Source organism: Erpetoichthys calabaricus, chromosome 1 (genome assembly GCF_900747795.2).
Source record: "Erpetoichthys calabaricus chromosome 1, fErpCal1.3, whole genome shotgun sequence".
NCBI classification, from domain to species: domain Eukaryota; kingdom Metazoa; phylum Chordata; class Cladistia; order Polypteriformes; family Polypteridae; genus Erpetoichthys; species Erpetoichthys calabaricus.
Window position 1 is genome coordinate 112,074,518 of NC_041394.2, and position 18,544 is coordinate 112,093,061.

Sequence of the window (18,544 nt, forward strand, 5' to 3'; positions counted from 1 at the left end):
GAAGGTAATATTTGAATATGTTTTGCATTTTTTGGAATGGGCATTATAGGTATGTCAACCTCTTGAGGTTGGAAAATTGTATGCGCAGCTAAAATTTCATTGAATTTGCTCATGTGATCTGTTGATAAATAATCATTATTTACCAACTCATTCATTGCAAAATCTGACAGTGGTAAGATCACTCCTTCCATAACACTAAACACAAACACTAAAAAACGGCAACACCGCCGGGAAGAACACTAAATGAGATAAAGTAAAAGTCTACTAAACTTCTTTATTATAACTGCTTTATTATAGCAGGTGAGGGGACGCTGGTGCACGCTTGTTGTTGCCACTCCTCCCTGTTAACAACACGTTTTGCAAAATTCGCCTTAATTCTGCACTCTCTTACGCTTGTTTTATTTCGTTTATTATACGTATAGTTCGTGGATACAGCTGACTCGAATTGCACGGATTTGGCTTAATATTTACAGATTTTATGGACTCCACTTTACTGGGAACAGCTGAGTCTGTGGATCACGGGACGAGACCTACGAACATTTCTAGCACCTCGGGATGATCTGTCTCCGTGATTATATTCGCTATGCTGATCTGCTCCTGTTTCATCTTACAGTACCCTACGACCGGGAACTGATCTGATGTTCATACTAACCTGGTTTATGGCTTATGGCACCGGGGCGATCACGCCTGAAATTACCAAGCGTTACTGTTTATGGCTGTGTATTGGAACATCCAAATCCTGCTTCCTCCTCCTGCTGCTTGCTATCGCCGCTCACCTACGCTACCACACTCGCCTGTCCTACCGGCTGCGTTGTGCTGTGCTGCTTCTACACTGCTATCAGCTAAGTATCACTCACTATTTTAGCGCTTTGAGTACTGAGAAAAGCGCTATATAAATGTAATGAATTATTATTATTTATTATTAAACACTAAAGTACAAATACGAAGTAGAAAGTAACACTAAACCGCAACACCGCCGGGAACACCGGCACACCGCATCTACTAAACACTAAGAAAAACTAAAGGAAAAAATACTATTCAGTACGTACCGCGTCTACTAAACAGTAGGGGTGCGACGAGACGCTTTTCCCACGAGACGAGACGAGACACGAGACTGGGTTCACGAGAACGAGACGAGACTTTTAGACATTTTTTTTAAAGAAATCCTCAATGTTTAAATATATAGCAAAAATAGCCTTTTATTTAACTGAAAAACGCAAAATGCAAAAAATGCATGTCCATTTTGAAATCAACTTTATGAAATAAAACTTCTATTTTGATGAATGATATGCAGTAATAACATGTAAACACTGCAAAATATTTTGCCACAAACTGACAGGCAATTAATTGCACAATAAAATTAAATAGTATAAATAAAAATAAATAATAAACAACACAAATATCCCTTTACGTGCAATTAACCATAATTAGTGTAACTATCAAAGTAGTGCTGTCTTAAAACTCAGACTGCAAAACAATGAACAAAATTTTCTTAAGCATGGAAAAAGAGCTAAGACCTAGGTAATGAGGTAATGACCTATACAGAACAGCCTAAGATACGGTCATGTTCTTTTTTAAGAATATAAGCATGTCTACATTTTTTCACAAGAAATTCGGCATTGACAATGTCGCAGGTATCCAGTGTGTCAATGTTTCGGGCATTTTGGCTTATTTCTGGGCTGGTGAGCGCTGCTGCTATAGCAGCCTGCTGCTCCAGGTAACGAACCAGCATATCCAATGATGAATTCCATCGCGTGGTGACGTCCATTATTAATTTGTGCGGTGGCAGTTGTAGCAGCTTCTGCTTAGACGTCAGTACCGCGGCAGCTGTCGAACTCCGGTGAAAAAAAGCAGTTACACGTCTCACCCGCCCAAGCAAACGAGCAACACGCGCAACACCGAGGCCAGCCTGTGTAGTGAGATTAATTGTGTGCGCGAAGCATTTGATGTGTGGCTCAAATCCTGCCTCGTGCACAGCCACATCCATATTACGCGCATTGTCTGTTACAATAGCGATGCAATGGTTTGGCTTTTTAAGACCCCACTGTGTGACAGCTTCTTGTAAAACTTCAGCGACGTTTGCCCGTGTGTGATTCAAAAAGTGGGCGTGTCTGCAGTACAAAATGTACCATTTCCCAATTACTGTTGATAATGTGGGCTGTAATTGTGATATAGCTCTGTGTACACCTAGAAGTCCAACCGTCAGTAGTTATGGCGATGGTTTCTGCCTCTTTCAGAGCCTGTACAACGTTTACCTTGCACTCCCTGTAGAGGGTCGGGACCACCATGCGAGTAAAATGTGCGCGTGACAGGATGGCATACTTTGGTTCCAGTGTGTGGATGAGTCGCCGAAATCCCAGATTTTCCACCACAGAAAATGGTCTCATACCGGCTGCAATGAAAACGCTGATGTCTCTTGTTATTGCCGTGGCTCTTGTATTGGATGGTGGAAGTTTAGCTGCAAAGGCATTTGTTATGGTTGTTTGCCCTTTCATGCGAACTGAATTGCTTTCCGTTTTCTTCACAGGCGCAGCTTTTAGTAACGAGCTGTGGTTGTTTTCTAAATGCTTTTGCATAGTGCTTGTGTTAGCAGAGGTGTACGGTATTAATTTCTTACAGTGTTTGCAAATTGTCTTTGTCTTGTCTGTCATTTTTTCGCCGTTTCTTATTTCCACAAGGAATCCAAAATGTTGCCACACCAACGATTTAAATGTCGCGGGCGCATCTTCTATCCTTACTTCTCCCTCACACTCCATCATGCCAATAACGCAAGGATATCGTCACGTTCTCGCGAGACCAGACGCATCTCACAAGACAAATCTGTTCTCGCGAGATCTCGTACCACGAGATCTCGTCACACTACTAATAAGCAACAAAGGAAAGGCTTAGGACTCCAGCTTCATCAATGCCTTTTATCATATTTATGACATTGTCACAGACTACAACGTGCACACATTTTGGCCCAAGTGTCAATCATTTCCTAAAATGCATCCACTACTGCTTGGCCTGTATGGGAGCATCAAAACTGCTTTGCAATCAGCCTATGTGCTTGATAAGGAAATTCTTCATTCACTGTACAGTTAAGTTGATGATAGAGATTGAAAACACACTACTGCTCCATACACGGTAAAGCTGTCAGCTGCAATGTGCAATAAGCTACCACCATGCTATTTTACAAACTGGTGACTCCTTAGTAAAACAACCTCTGTGATGTGAGTACGACTTGGAATGTTGCACTTGGGTTCTAACACATTCAGGAGGCACCAAAAACCCACATTATCAAAACCAACAGTGGTTGATCGTCAAGAACAATAAAATCTGCAAGAGCTTCTCTTACTTTCACTGCCCACAAGTTATCATTGGACATTTTTTCTCTCCTTGCTAGACTCTATCTCAACATTGGTTGATGCTGTGCACAGCCAGAGACAATTTCAACATGGCACACAATTATGTGTGCATATTACTAGTATTGGTTATAGGCATCGGGGCATTTTTATGAGTACATGAGCACTGTATTGGACCACTTTTAAAATTTGATACAGAGCTTTTGAAATTTGGTGTCAATTCAACAGCATACATTATGAATGCACTTCGGGTTCATGCTAGCTTTTGATAGTTGGGTGTTGTAGTATACCAGTGGGCATGGTTAAAGTTACAGCCCAGTTTCTTATTACTATTTTATTACTAAACTACATAAACATTAACCAGAATAAGCTTGCTAACTTGCATTTGAAGTAGAGATGTGACATCTGTTGTTTTTATACAAGTTAAGTTTTTTTGTAATTAGTTAAACATTTAACACATTAAGATAGGGTTCTGCTGTTGTTTTTAGTTGTCGGCCTGTTTTATTCTGCACTGTTCATTCAGAGCAATACTCTTTAGCACTGGGACTCAGTCACACATACCTCCCTCTCATTTTTAAACCGTCACCATAAAGAGTGCCACCATAGTGTGTAACTTTTTTTATTATGTGATTTCAAAATTAGATTTCATCACATTTACTATACAATGTATGGTACTACAACTTTTCAGAGCTCAGGTGCATAAACAGTGGATGCTACTCTTCCACAGGCTTATATATTCGGTGCATTATAGTAGAAATTGGACTGCGGCATGGTGAATAAAGTAAAAGTTGATTGGATTTGGATGGCTCTGGCAGCTGCTTTAGGGTGGAGTCTGCAGCATAGTGCATTTTCATTTATCATGAAAAAAAGCTGCTTAGCAAAGCAAAGAATGTGATTTTATGTTTTTTGTTTTTTTTTAATTTGATGATGGCCTTGATATGTTGAAGTCCATCCATCCATTTTTTAGGGCATTATCGTTATTTTTTTTTTTTTAAATTTTAGGGAGAATGCTTTAATTTGCATCGTTGTGGTGTAGACTATAATATCGCAAAGTATAAGCCACTTTAATTAAATATATATCCATCCATCCATCCATTTTCCAACCCGCTGAATCCGAACACAGGGCCACGGTGGTCTGCTGGAGCCAATTCCAGCCAACACAGGGCACAAGGCAGGAACCAATCCCGGGCAGGGTGCCAACCCACCGCAGGATGTGTTGAAGTCTCCTCATATTATTGGAGAAAATACAGTAGATCAAAATTCAAATCTGCCTATATACAATTATGACTGCAGGTGGATGGAAATTTAATTTTTTGGTATACAGTAATCCCTCCTCCATCGCGGGGGTTGCGTTCCAGAGCCACCCGCGAAATAAGAAAATCCGCGAAGTAGAAACCATATGTTTATATGGTTACTTTTATATTGTCATGCTTGGGTCACAGATTTGCGCAGAAACACAGGAGGTTGTAGAGACAGGAACGTTATTCAAACACTACAAACAAACAGTTGTCTCTTTTTCAAAAGTTTAAACTGTGCTCCATGACAAGACAGAGATGACAGTTCTATCTCACAATTAAAAGAATGCAAACATATCTTCCTCTTCAAAGGAGTGCGCATCAGGAGCACAGACTGTCAGAGAGATAGAGAAAAGCAAACAAATCAATAGGACTGTTTGGCTTTTAAGTATGCGAAGCACCGCGCACAAAGCTGTTGAAGGCGGCAGCTCACACCCCCTCAGTCAGGAGCAGAGAAAGAGAGAGACAGAGACAGAGAAAAACAAACAATCGAAAATCAATACGTGCCCTTCGTGCTTTTAAGTATGCGAAGCACCATGCAGCATGTCGCTTCACGAAGCAGCTGCACAGAAGGTAGCAACGTGAAGATAATCTTTCAGCATTTTTAGACGAGCGTCCGTATCGTCTAGGTGTGCGAACAGCCCCCCTGCTCAATCCCCCTACGTCAGGATCAGAGAAAGTCAGCGCAAGAGAGAGAGAGAGAGAGAGAAAAGTAAGTTGGGTAGCTTCTCAGCCATCTGCCAATAGCGTCCCTTGTATGAAATCAACTGGGCAAACCAACTGAGGAAGCATGTACAAGAAATTAAAAGACCCATTGTCCGCAGAAATCCGCGAACCAGCAAAAAATCTGCGATATATATTTAAATATGCTTACATATAAAATCTGCGATAGAGTGAAGCCACGAAAGGCGAAGCGCGATACAGCGGGGGATTACTGTAGGCCAACAATTTCCTATCGGGGATTAATATATCAAATCAAAAATGCACATTAAGGTTAATGCCATGGCTGTCCCCGGTGGCTCCACCTTGTAGTACTGAAACGAGACAAACTTAAAAAAAAAAATCAATAAAAAAAATTTAAATAAAAAGTAATTCTGGCCAAGCAGAAGGTATGTATGCTCCAATGTCAAACGTTGGCACTGCATCCGATAGTGTTAAGCTCTGACAGGGAGCATCCCCTGCGTGGGGAGAAAAGCATGTGGCCATGTTAAAACATTCGTAGCTCTGATCTCTCTCTCAAAAACGTCAAATGTTACTCCTTAACAATCTGTAGATGGTAATGACTGTTGAACTAACAGGTATCAATAGCTAAGCAGAGGCAAGTTACGCTCCAACACATGGTTATATGCAGACTGATTTGAACTGAGGCTGCTGCGTGAGTGAGGAGGCCCCCCCTCTTGGTCCGCAGCCTCTCTCTCAGATTCACACAAATAAATCATTACTGCAAGAGAACGATGATACTTAGCACGATGAGATAATTCACAAAATCAACCAGAATGTTCAAGCAAATTATAGAAAAAAACTGATCTAAATCTGTTAAGTAGTTCTCTCACAAAAAGCAGACAGATACAGACAAACAGAAATTTGATATATGAGAGAAAGAGACAGAGAGAGAGATGTTTGACAACATGCTAACAATAACAAATGAATGTTTTAATTTAATATTAACTCATACTTCATAAACATTCATTAATGTGGTGGTTTTTATTTTTTCCCCCAAAAAAATATAAAAATAAAAAAAAACACTACTAGCTCACCTCCTCATTTTGGTCAACTGAAGGAACCCTAATATGGGCACTATATTATCATATATCACACTGATCAAAATAATATACGTCTCGCAGTATATTACGGAGGTTTATTAATTGCACCTTCACCCTGGCACTCTTTAAAATAATAAATGATCACAGTAACCATTCTAGTCTTTTCCACAATTTCAATTTCATATTTTTAGCTGAGTTTTATATATTGCTTTTCTATGTTTTCACTCTTATCTCTCTCTACATCTTCCAATTTCTTTTGGTAATGAAAGGAGCCAAAAAAGAAAAAATTTAAAGGCAACCATCAAGCCTGAGCAAGTCTCATGCAAGTACAAATGAAAACTTTCATACCTGTAGATTACTTTTCCCTGATAAAACATAAAGCGGCCATGTGCGGTTTTAAAGGCACTATATTGTGTGCTTCTCTTTAAAAATGAAGTTAATGATTGATAAGTTGGTAGGAGACTACAAAAATTGCATTTGTGAACATACATGTGGATAGTGCATCTGCACTGTGAGACATGAAACATTAAAATTTATTAGAACATGATTTGCTTGCAGTTAGTGGGATGTATGCATTGTGTGCAGAAGACAATTTAAATAAATAATTAAGCAAAAGCAATTTTGCATATCCTGCTTTCTGTATTGGGGAAATCACAAAGTTAGAAGGAATCTGAATCTTCTGATTGCTACAACACTGTAGGTGCAACTGCTTACTTAACGTTGCAAGGAAAAAAGATTTGAGGTATGCAGTGTGAGTTCATTTTGCTTGACACTGTGTGATTCCTTACTTACTATATCATGCAGTGTTGTCTCTTTTTCTCACTCTCACTCAAAGAATTTATCCCTATCCATTCAGAGTCTGTACTGAAGTGTACGGACTGTGAAGCACTTTGTATCGAGGTGCTGGTTGTGTGTTAATTCTGCTACTTTTCAGATAAACTATCATCATTCCTCCCAAGTTTCTATTACTTCATATGGCTTAGGTTCTAACTAGGGGGCTCCGCCGCCTGCTCGCTTCGCTCACCAACCCCTGGTGTTGGGAATGACAAAGAGCGTGATGTATGAATGAGATATAGAATAGTGTGAAGGTGTAGATGATGCAAATATAAAGCAAACAATAAAGTGTGTGGCACAGTGTAAAGGTTTATTGGAAAATTTCTTTGTACACGCCGTTTAAGTGTAAAAGGTAATTCCAGGTCAGAACTTGTAATGTCAATGAAGATGGTTATTGTTGTGATCAGAGTCAAGTTTGTCAGAGCTTAGAAAGAGTTGTGTCTCTCCAGGAAGTAATGGAATGACTTGGGTATTTATGTTTTCCACATTAATATTTTTTGGACATAATATAGTGCGTTGTGTTAAAAGGGGCATTTGGTCTAATGAGATTGCTGTTCCAAAACTAAGTCGTCGCAGATAAAGGCTTGAGGAATTGTAATAATATGTGGGTGAAGTCCATCTGTATTGGTGAGTGTACCATCTCCCAGTTGTAATAAGCAATTGTTATGATCTGGTTCTGGACATCGTATGTTTTTTACTAGGCTTGAGGAATTGTAATAATATGTGGGTGAAGTCCATCTGTATTGGTGAGTGTACCATCTCCCAGTTGTAATAAGCAATTGTTATGATCTGGTTCTGGACATCGTATGTTTTTTACTAGGCTTGAGGAATTGTAATAATATGTGGGTGAAGTCCATCTGTATTGGTGAGTGTACCATCTCCCAGTTGTAATAAGCAATTGTTATGATCTGGTTCTGGACATCGTATGTTTTTTACTAACTGTATCTTTTGAAAGCAATGCCAATTGTCTGCGTATTTTAAGGTGCACTGAACGATAGCTGAGCGCATGGCATGTGTAAGAATAGCTAAGCACTGTGTAAAATCTCCTCCTAATAAAAGTACCTTTCCTCTAAAGGGAATATTATTATTCATAAACGTTTGTAGAAGTTTATGAATGGTGTTGAGTAAGTGACTGGATGCCATTGTACATTCATCAATAATTAACATTTTTGGAAGACAGATGTCACGTGCAGTGCCACCGTTAATGTTCATAGTGGATACCGATTTGTAGGATCTAATGCAGTTGATAAAGATTTCACTTTCAGGTACATCGTTAGTTAGAAGCTTCTGTAGATATTCAGGATATGAATGTAAAGGAGGCAGTCTAATTTGACCCTTTTGACAACAACGTGTAAATGTATTACTTGTATTGCCAGTTGTTTCTTCAGGGAAGTGAACTGAATGACAATGATTGCAAATGACATTCATTAATCCGAATGAATTTTCCTGGTGTATGTTTTGCTTGTGCCGTTTGAGAGGCGCGTTATTGCATGTGTAGTATTTGGGACGTGTTGTTTTGGAGCTGTAATCGATTTGCCTGTGCTGTGTGAGAATCCCGTTGTAGCCTTCGCTGCCTTTAACGTATGTCTGAGACGGGAGGTGTTTCGTTTTGAATCCGTGCCTGTTGCGATGCAGCACTTTGATTGATAGATTGCGTCATGTGGATCTAGGATGTAGATTTGTGCATATTTGCGTTGTTGATTTGTTTCAGGGTGCACTGTTCCAATGCGATGCAGTATTTGTGCACATATGCGAAAGCAGTTTGGGCCATTGCCTTTTGGTGGCCTGATATTTATTCCGGTAGATGCAAAAGCAAATGAACTATTGTAGGATCTAATGCAGTTCATAAAGTTTTTACTTTTAGGTACATCGTTAGTTTGAAGCTTTAGTTGAGCTTTGCGTTTTTTGAGCCGAGACATTTTTTCTTCTAGAAATATGGATAAGTAATAATGAGTATTGCACTGACTGTTAATATGGAGCCTTTTCTGCGGTTGAACGGTTAATAGTGCCTTATTGTAATGAGATCCACCTATGCTGCATAGTGTGAATTGTGTTTGGTCCCATTATCCGAGCGGTATCGTTTTGTACCTGTGATTGTGAATTCATGACTTGTTTGTTCTTGAGCGTGAGAAATATGGATAAGTAATAAGGAGGATCGCACTCACTGTTAATATGGAGCCTTTTCTGCGGTTGAACGGTTAATAGTGCCTCATTGTAATGAGATCTACCTATGCTGCATATTGTGAACGTGTTGAGATGACTTATGTTTAATACGGACAGTTCATTTAGAAATGGGGCTTTGTGTGTCATTTGTTATTTATGTTACTGTGGTCGTGGGTCTGAATCGTCGTTTTTGTGTACGTTTCGTGTGCTATGTCCGAAGTCTGTCCCGTTTCGTGTCCAATGGGCTTTGTGTGGTGCTCTTGGCTTCTTTTTTTTGTGTGCTTGTGGCTTGTTGAATCCTCCTCTTTGTGTGCATCCCGTTTCTTTTGCAATGGGATTAAATCCTCCTCTTTGTGTGTGTCCCATCCGTTGCTTGTGTGTGTGTGTGTGTGTGGGGTGAGGGGGGGGTGGGGGGGGGGGTGGGCGGGCTCTTTTTTTTTGTGTGCCAGGGGCTTGTTGAATCGTCCTCTTTGTGTGTGTCCCGTCCGTTGCTTGTGTGTGTGTGTGTGGGGGTGTGTTTTGCTCGTGCGGCGCTGTGTGCGTCGACTGCGTTTGACTCCTTTTTTCTGTGGTCTTGTCCGCCTCTCGCGGCGCCTCATTTCTTGGGGCGCCTGCGCAGTACGTCTTTTTGCGGCTACGGCCCATGGCCGGATGTCCCTGCGTCCATCCGCTTTAGCATTCTCGGTTAGTAATGTGGATTACCAAAAGCATTATTTGCAGCAAATTTGCTGAGTTCGCACTTGTTCCTCTAACTTTTTTACCCAGCGCCCCATAATCCCCTGGAACTCTAACAGCCAACATTGGATGCAACCGCCCTTCAGGTATATAATTCTGATCATTTGTATTATAGACTCTGGGGGATTTAGTTAGTGGTAGAACAGATAATAATGTAGGTTCTCACAATTTTATTTTTATGAAACACAGAGCATAAATAATAAGTCATCTCTTCTTATTGTCAAATGTGCAGGTCAATTTTGAGTTCCACGTCAGTATAAGAGGAAGTGAATGCCATATGCATGTATAATTAGCCAAATGGAGATAAAAAAAATGACCTTTGAAGGAGCCTGACAAAAAAACACAGAAGACTCTATGAAATAATAATAATGAAAGAATTATCACTATTTACATGACATTTCTATGTTTTTGAAGAAAAAGTACAAAGCAACAGCACAGACAGTTTGAAGAGATTTCAGCACAACTTCAAAAACAGACTGAGTCAGCAGCTTCAATCATGACACGCCACTTTAAATTTTCTGCCTTTAAAAAACCTACGTATTTTTTCTGACTTTTGACTACTATTTCAGTATTTCCACTTTATTTTGATGAAATATATGATTGCGCATCTCTTGACAGAGTTGGTTATTTTTTGGTCTCACAAAGGCATGGTGGTGCAGTAGTTGACACTACTGCAGCACAGCTCAGGTCACCTTTTTGGCCACAATAAATCGGTCCAATATTATTGGCAGACATTTCTCTAGCCCCCATGATCACTTTAAAGATGACTGCACCATTATATTCCAATCAAATCTAGTTCAGTTAGTTTTTCCCCACTGACTTCAATGCATTTTGTTGAGTTCGGCAATATTCATGAACACTTATTTCTCCGAACAGAAGGCAAATCGAAAACAATGGAGTTCACTCATCAATACTTGTGATATGCCAAGATAAACTATACCACCAATGGCTTTTTATAAAAGTACCTCCATTATTCAAATGAACAATATTGTGCCTTTTCTATAAGAGAATATATAAATACTAATACCATCAGCAGCTTTATAATAGCAGTGTATCCATCAAATAGAAACCCAAATATCAATTAAGTAAACTAGTACTGGTATTCATAAATATCAAAATACAATGCTTCTCTTGAATTTTACTGTGTGACCAACATGTGCCCCTTCAGCCCTCCCCCCTCCCCCATTATAACAACAAATGGAAGAATATTTGATAGGATTTATAAAGGATGATATCTTAATGGACTAACTGATTCGTCTTATCATGTGTACATTACAAATTTATTCTTTGACATTTTCTCTCCAGTAACTGGAAATACTGCTTAAAATCAGTACTCAAAGTAAAAATTCAAACATTATTATATCTGTACTGATGAGTTAGCAAATTCCAAGAAAATTCAGGATATTTTCATTTAAACAAACTCTTTAAAGCTATTTCTTTTTAATGTGCTTTTAAGATCTGGTTTTTGTCAGAGAATGTTTTGTGTTTGTAACATCTGCTATTGTAAGATTTAGAAGATATATATTTGAATCATTACCTAAAACTTACTGAAGAGTAATATTTAACAGATGAGTCAAATTGATTTAGTTTTCAAATGTCAAATACTCCTCATGCTTCAATTTTAAAATTTAAAATTTCTTGTGTGAATGCAAACATATCAGTTTTACATGAATCCACTGTTTCAGAAATCCTGTTAACTTCTTTTAACTGTGCCGATTTCAAACTATTGTATCTTATGTGACCGACAGGACTTTGTTATTGCTTAGCCTGCATTCTAGTCTAGAATTAGAATATTAACTGGACCTGCAGTGTGACTGGTAGACTGTGTTACATTTGTACTTTTCAAATATATGACATTCTGTACATGCTCAAATATATGACATGTGTGTTCATCACATTTTAGGGATTATCTAATAAACATTAGTTTGGCTTCAAAAATCCATACGAATGATATAAGTATGCAAATGCTAAATTTGTATTTAGAAAATAAGTACACAATTTTGCTCTCCCTTCTAACTGGCATAACTGCAGTGTTTTGTGCTACAAAGCACTAAATGGATTTTATTCTGGTGTTTACAATGCAGCAGCTCACTTCATTGCCAGTGCATACAAGCCAAACAGCTACTTTATTTTCACTTCAAACTTGCCTTAGTTTTCACTTGCTATAGCTGTTGTTAGCACTAGGGATGGCACATGAACTAATAATTTGATACTAATTCAATACCAAAGCTCAGAAAATGTAACAGTATCAGGTTTTTTTTTTTTGGTTTAAAAAAAAAAAAAAAAAAAAAAAAAAAAGAGTATTGGTAGTACTGAGAATGTCAGTGCTGTACTCATGCGTGTCTGCAAGTAGACAAATAACTGTGGAATGCATAATAAATACATAATTAAAACGCAAGTAAAAACTACATATAAAAATTGCTCACGGTGGTGATGCTACAGCACGTATCAACACATGTCGAAAAGAAAAACGGCAGAGGTCATGTCTGAAAATGCTGTGTTGTTCACATAGGATAATTTCGGTGCACCAGTGTAGGAATTGTACTTGTTATTTAAAACAAAAAAAGCAAAACACACCCAAGCTTGTATTACTGTCACTTTTATCCAATTATGGAATTATTTCTTAAACAGATTTGTGTGTGCTTTGAGAGCCAAACAACATCACAGACCAAATGAGGTATAATCATTTAACTTGTATTGACACATTTTTGTAAAATGAGATGAAAAGATAACAAAATTACTTGTTTTTAAACATTGTCCTACGCAGTCCTAATAAATGAATGGAAACTTGCATTCATCCAAGCCTCTGTCCATTTTAAAACTAGTGTATAAGCTTCAGTTGGTCTCCTCCTACAGCTTCATGACATTGTAAGTTAAATGATTACAAGTCACATTTGACACCAATCACATTATTTCTCTCTCAAAGCACACACACATCTATTTCAGGACTACCACCGCAGGGCACACACACAAACACATCACCCACACACCAAGCACACACTAGGGACAATTTAGGATCACCAATGCACCTAACCTGCATGTCTTTGGACTGTGGGAGGAAACCCACACAGACACGGGGAAAACGTGCAAACTCCACGCAGGGAGGACCCGGAAAGCAAACCTAGGTCTACTTACTGCAAGGCAGCAGCGCTACCACTGCGCCACCGTGCTGCCCGTGTTTTGGTTTATTTTTAATAATATGATTCCCACAATCATGCACGTGCATTCTCCACCCTTGAACACAAAGCATTTCCAGACATGACTTCTTGTTGATGGGGTGCTGTATCATCACCACTTTGAGACATTTTTATATGTCATTTTTACTCACATTTTCCTCATTTATTATTTTGCTTACCAGAGCAATTCGTCTACTTGCAGTCACACACGTGCAGTACCGGCTTTCACGCAGTACTACCAATATTATATGATATTATACAAAAGCTAGTACTGTTACATTTTGGGAAGTTTGGTATAAAATTGGTACTGAGGTATTAATTCTTGCGACATCCCTAGGTAGATATTAAATTCTTTATAATCAGCAGCACAGATGCCAGTTATCTTTGGTTATCTGTAGTTTATTTTCAATGTCATTGAAATTTACAGTTGAAAAATAACACTAACAAACTTGAATGGGTGGACAACCACTGCTTAAATAGATCAGTAATTTGCAAAATGTGGAATGTACATGTTTGGACACATACAGTATGTCCTCACTGCCCATTAAAGCATAATGCCAGGAAGATTTGTGACCTGCTTATGCAAGGGTTACATATGTGTAAGAAACGTTTGCTTTTAAAATTAGCAGTGTGAAATCAAAAAATAAAAACACAAACATGCAGACACAGCAGAATTGAAACCAAATCAGCTGGTGCCAAAAGCCCCATGACAAGCTAAGGGAGGCAGTCCAGTGAGACTCTCTCAAAACAGAAGAAACAGTCTTCTAACCACAGCTAGAAGTGAATTCAGGAAGCAGATGATCTCAACCATTTATTAGACAAATCATGTTCAACTATAAATGATGGTGTGCATTTAATAAAGTGCACTTAAATGAAATGAAGAGTGCATCTTGCATCAACGTAACCCAAGTGTTTCATAATGTACCTGCCTTGTATTCAGTGCTGCTGAGACTGGCTCTGGCAACCCATAACTAAGCATACAAGAAAATGGAGGAATGGAGAAGACTGCAAAGTTTTTAGTTTGTTTTTATCAAGTCTAAAACACAACCCTGTAATGTTGCTGTATTAATCTGAATTATTTACACGATACTTGCAAAAAAAAAAAAAGTACAACGAGTAGACAGTCTTGCTTCTTCTTGGACAGCTATGGATGACATGTGGAAAGAACACCAGAGACACACATTGTGCTCTCTCATGACACTGTGAGTGAAAGTATAGGAGCCTTGATTCTTTGTCACACTACAGTGAGTGACACAGGCTTTTCTTATGACACACATACAATTTTAAACTTTGTATTCTTTTTCATGTTCTGCCAGTAGCTCCTGTAAATGTAATTTTCATATGCTGAGGGTTCTACTCTGAATATAAGAATATTTCCTCAAAACTATTGCAATTAATGCTGCAATGTTTCTCATCGGAGAGAACAGGTCTCCACTTAAACCTCCATATCTGGCATCTTTGAGATATAGTATATCGTTCAGAGCATTATTGCTCTTTTACATCTTAACCTTTAACCCACTACTAGCTCACCTTCTCATTTTGGTGAACTGAAGGAATCATAATGTGAGCACTATATTATCATATGTCATGCTTCTTAAAACAAAAAATAATTAATATCTTTATATACGCAATAATGTACATCTTTCAGTACATTGCAGAGGTTTATTTTAATAACCTCCACCCTAGCACTCTTTAAAATAATAAATGATCACTGTAACCATCCTAGTCTTTTCCACATTCTTTAATTTCATTTTTTAGCTCTGTTTTATATACTTCTTTTCTACTTTTTCTCTCACATTTTCTCACTTCTTTTGGTAAGGGTCCATAAATGTGATTAACATACCAAGCAAGAAATATGCTGAATATTAATTGTGTCCGATTAACATATACTGAATGATAACACACTGCACTCTTAAAATGTAATAAAAATGTTAACAAAAAATGTAATACTCTGTGTCTGTCTGCTTATTAATTATTTGCATGAATAACTAAACATATATTTGCAAACTGTTAGCAAAAAACAGGTATTTTTGCTTTACGCAGGAGATCTAAAACATGAACTTGAAACGCATATATAAATATACTATATATACATTTCTCATGAGGATCTAGTCTAGTCTTTAAATGTACACATTATAATATTTACTAGCACATATAAAAATGCACAACACATATCCATTTTAATATATTTATACAGTTTAATACATGATGGGAAGCTGAATAATGTGTGATGTCCTATACCTGATTCAAATTCCACAAAATCTTAGACTGTGCACAGAATGCTGTATGTCGTAAATACTAAAATTTATAATGTGCAAACTTAATTCAATTGCTAATGAAAATAATTTTATTCAACATTTTTGCAGGCTATGATTTTCAGTTTTCTCGCTCTTCCAGCCATCTTGATGTAAACACACAATAGAAATATTATATATATATTTTTTGTGTGTATTATTTGCTAGCTATGCTATAAACAAATATTCCCTGTTGAGTCTCCAAAAACTCAATTTGATACTCTTTACCAACTGAAAAGCCATCTGCTGCATTATGTAAAGAACTATGCTTTATTTACAAGTTACTTTGGAGAAAGTCACCAGATAAATAAATATACAGTTAGGGTTTGGAATGCCAAATAAACTAACCAACAATCTCAATTATGATTTACCACACAAATTGCAAATCAAGATCTACTTTACTTTCATAACTATTGTGAATAATGCAAACCACATATGACAAATATTCATCTCATTGAATTCTAATAAAGTCAGTTAACAGAAATACCTAGATTAGTTTTAACATTAATATTTTTTGACACATTAGAAAACAGATTAGTGTGAATATCACTATGAGTTTCATTTAAAAGGAAAAACACTAATGAATGTATTAATGCATTCTTGTAATACCTGAAAATAAGTTTCAATTGAAGGACTTCCTGGTGCTTTATTGTATCAATCCATTCATTGCTTAATCTGCCTAACCAATCTAATACTACAGTAAGCCAGAACCTGTGCTAGCAACATAAGGATTAGGGCAGGAACCCATCTTAGATGGGACACAGAGCACAAACATGTACACTTGCTAATGCACACCTCAACTCGTAAAATCAACAGAAAAACAAAGTAGATCAGCTGATAATTCTGTAATGTGGAAGTTTAGGGGTGACAACCTTACTAATAGTAGTTTGCCCATCATTATGTATATATCATATTTACATAAACTATATGTATTGTGAACAGCCTCCCAACAACTTTCAAACTTTTTTGTAAATGTCCGTTTCTACAGTTCCTTTATTTTCTGAATATACAGTTAATGTACTTGTTCCCTCTTCAGCTTCCCTGCACATAAGGGCATCATAAAACATTTTTTCTATTTAAAATGTTGAATAATTTATAAAAAAAAAAAAGCCAAAAAATTGAAATGTTAATGTAAAATTAAGCAAGCCTACATTATTTTACCAGGGTCAGCAAAAAAGATACTGTAAAAATGTAAACAGAGCAGTTGTTCTGTATTCAAATTCAGAGAATCACACTCTCACTTCCTGAAAGGCACACAATTACAAAACTATCAAACTAAGTTGCGCTGGCGACATTAACTTTTTGACAACTTTAATTATGATCGTTCAGAGTACCACAACCCCCGGTATCACAAGTCTCTTAATTTCCTAAAATATAAATAAATAAATATATTTGTGTTTATATACATACAGCAGCTATACATATTCCACGACACAAATAAAGCATCTGCTATGAAAACATGTTTGAGAACAGGGAAGATATGAAATATCAGGAAGCAAAACTTCTCTCGTAGGCACAAAGTACACAAATAGATCACCACAACAATTTAACCTAGCACCCCAAGCACCTCACACACCCCTCCCCAGCCCCCCATTTCCAACTCGCACCAACAAAAAAATCTCTTTGCAAGTAACGGGGAAATGTTAATCACAAAGTGCCACAGTTCCTTCAAAGGCCAAGACATCAACATTGGACAAGCACAATATAAGTGATAAAAAATAACGTATATAATTTACACTTGTCTCGGAATTTCAGTTTAACTGGAAAAGGTCGCACCAGCACTGCACTTGCTTCATTATAATTTATTATTTAAGAGTAGGTGCAGAGATGATTTAAACGTGTTACTTGAAAACCATCCATGACAGCTACCAATACCCTTGCCATGAAGGGAAGTAAAAAAAAAAAAAAAGAATAAACAGAATTGTTACGACCTCCAGCAGAAAACATACACCCTTGCATCAGACAATTATGTGTAAACTTGGAAAAAATACACCTCCCTTCTCTACCTCCCCCAACGCCACTATTACAGCTGAAACGAGCTGTGCCAAAAAATGCAAGGCCTGCTTATAATCATCACCGGTGTGAAGTGCTGTACCGCGTTCTAGAGGTACCTATAAAAAGCAGCGTTTGCAAAGCAGTCCTGCATTTCCTAAAGACGCAATATCCCCATGTAACATTTGCATTTCTATCTCACACTCGCATGCACGTCCTTACACACCTCGACATGTATACACATATATTACATATACATACACGCTCATGCATACTCGCCGTGCGTGTGTGCTTTGTGTGTGTGCGCGCGTATGTGTGTGTGTGTCTCTCTCACTCCCTCCCTCAGTCAGTCTCTTATGTCAACCCCTGCATTACATCTTCCACGAACCACATCTAAGGCACTGGCAGTGCTTCCTGTAGACTTGCGCCCGACCGCCGGGACCCTGGATCCACGACTATCCAACACTTACCTCCTCCGGAATGTCCTGAGGTCCCCCGGGGATACCCCCAGAGCCGATGGCATCCAAAGCCGTCCCCATTTCGGCCGACCCGCTCTCACGTACCGGGTCACGGTCCATGGCGTCTCCGTTGAAGACAGGCGGTGGGGACTCAGCGCTGCTCAACGCCGCCATTTTAAACTGCGAGAAAGTGAGTGGAAAATAATAGAGCGAAGAAATAAAGGGAGAGGCGGGAGGGGGAGACAGAGAGAAATATAAAGGGGGAGAAAAAGACGAGAGTCGCGCACAGCTCAAGGCTTTAGCAGCAACGGCAAGAAAGCGTCACATTCGACAGCGTGTGGAGTATTATCTTTGGTTACGAGAGCTCTCACGAATGGACATCTACTGGGTGACAGCTGAAAAGCAGCCTACCCACCGCCGCGCTGCCGCCGCTGTGCAGGTCACATCCGAAAGTTTGGCATTCGCGACGTACGGAGCATCCCGAAGAGGT

At 38.4% G+C, this 18,544-nt stretch overlaps 1 protein-coding gene across 1 annotated transcript in view; it reads right to left on the reverse strand.

The window, feature by feature from the left end:
- braf (B-Raf proto-oncogene, serine/threonine kinase) overlaps window positions 1-18,233 on the reverse strand; it is a 319,102-nt gene extending 300,869 nt beyond the window's left edge. The window contains exon 1 of the mRNA XM_028805204.2: window positions 18,067-18,233. Coding sequence (XP_028661037.1) covers window positions 18,067-18,228 — 162 coding nt within the window. The 5' untranslated portion in view covers window positions 18,229-18,233. The remainder of the gene's footprint in view (window positions 1-18,066) is intronic.
- Window positions 18,234-18,544: the final 311 nt, after the last annotated feature.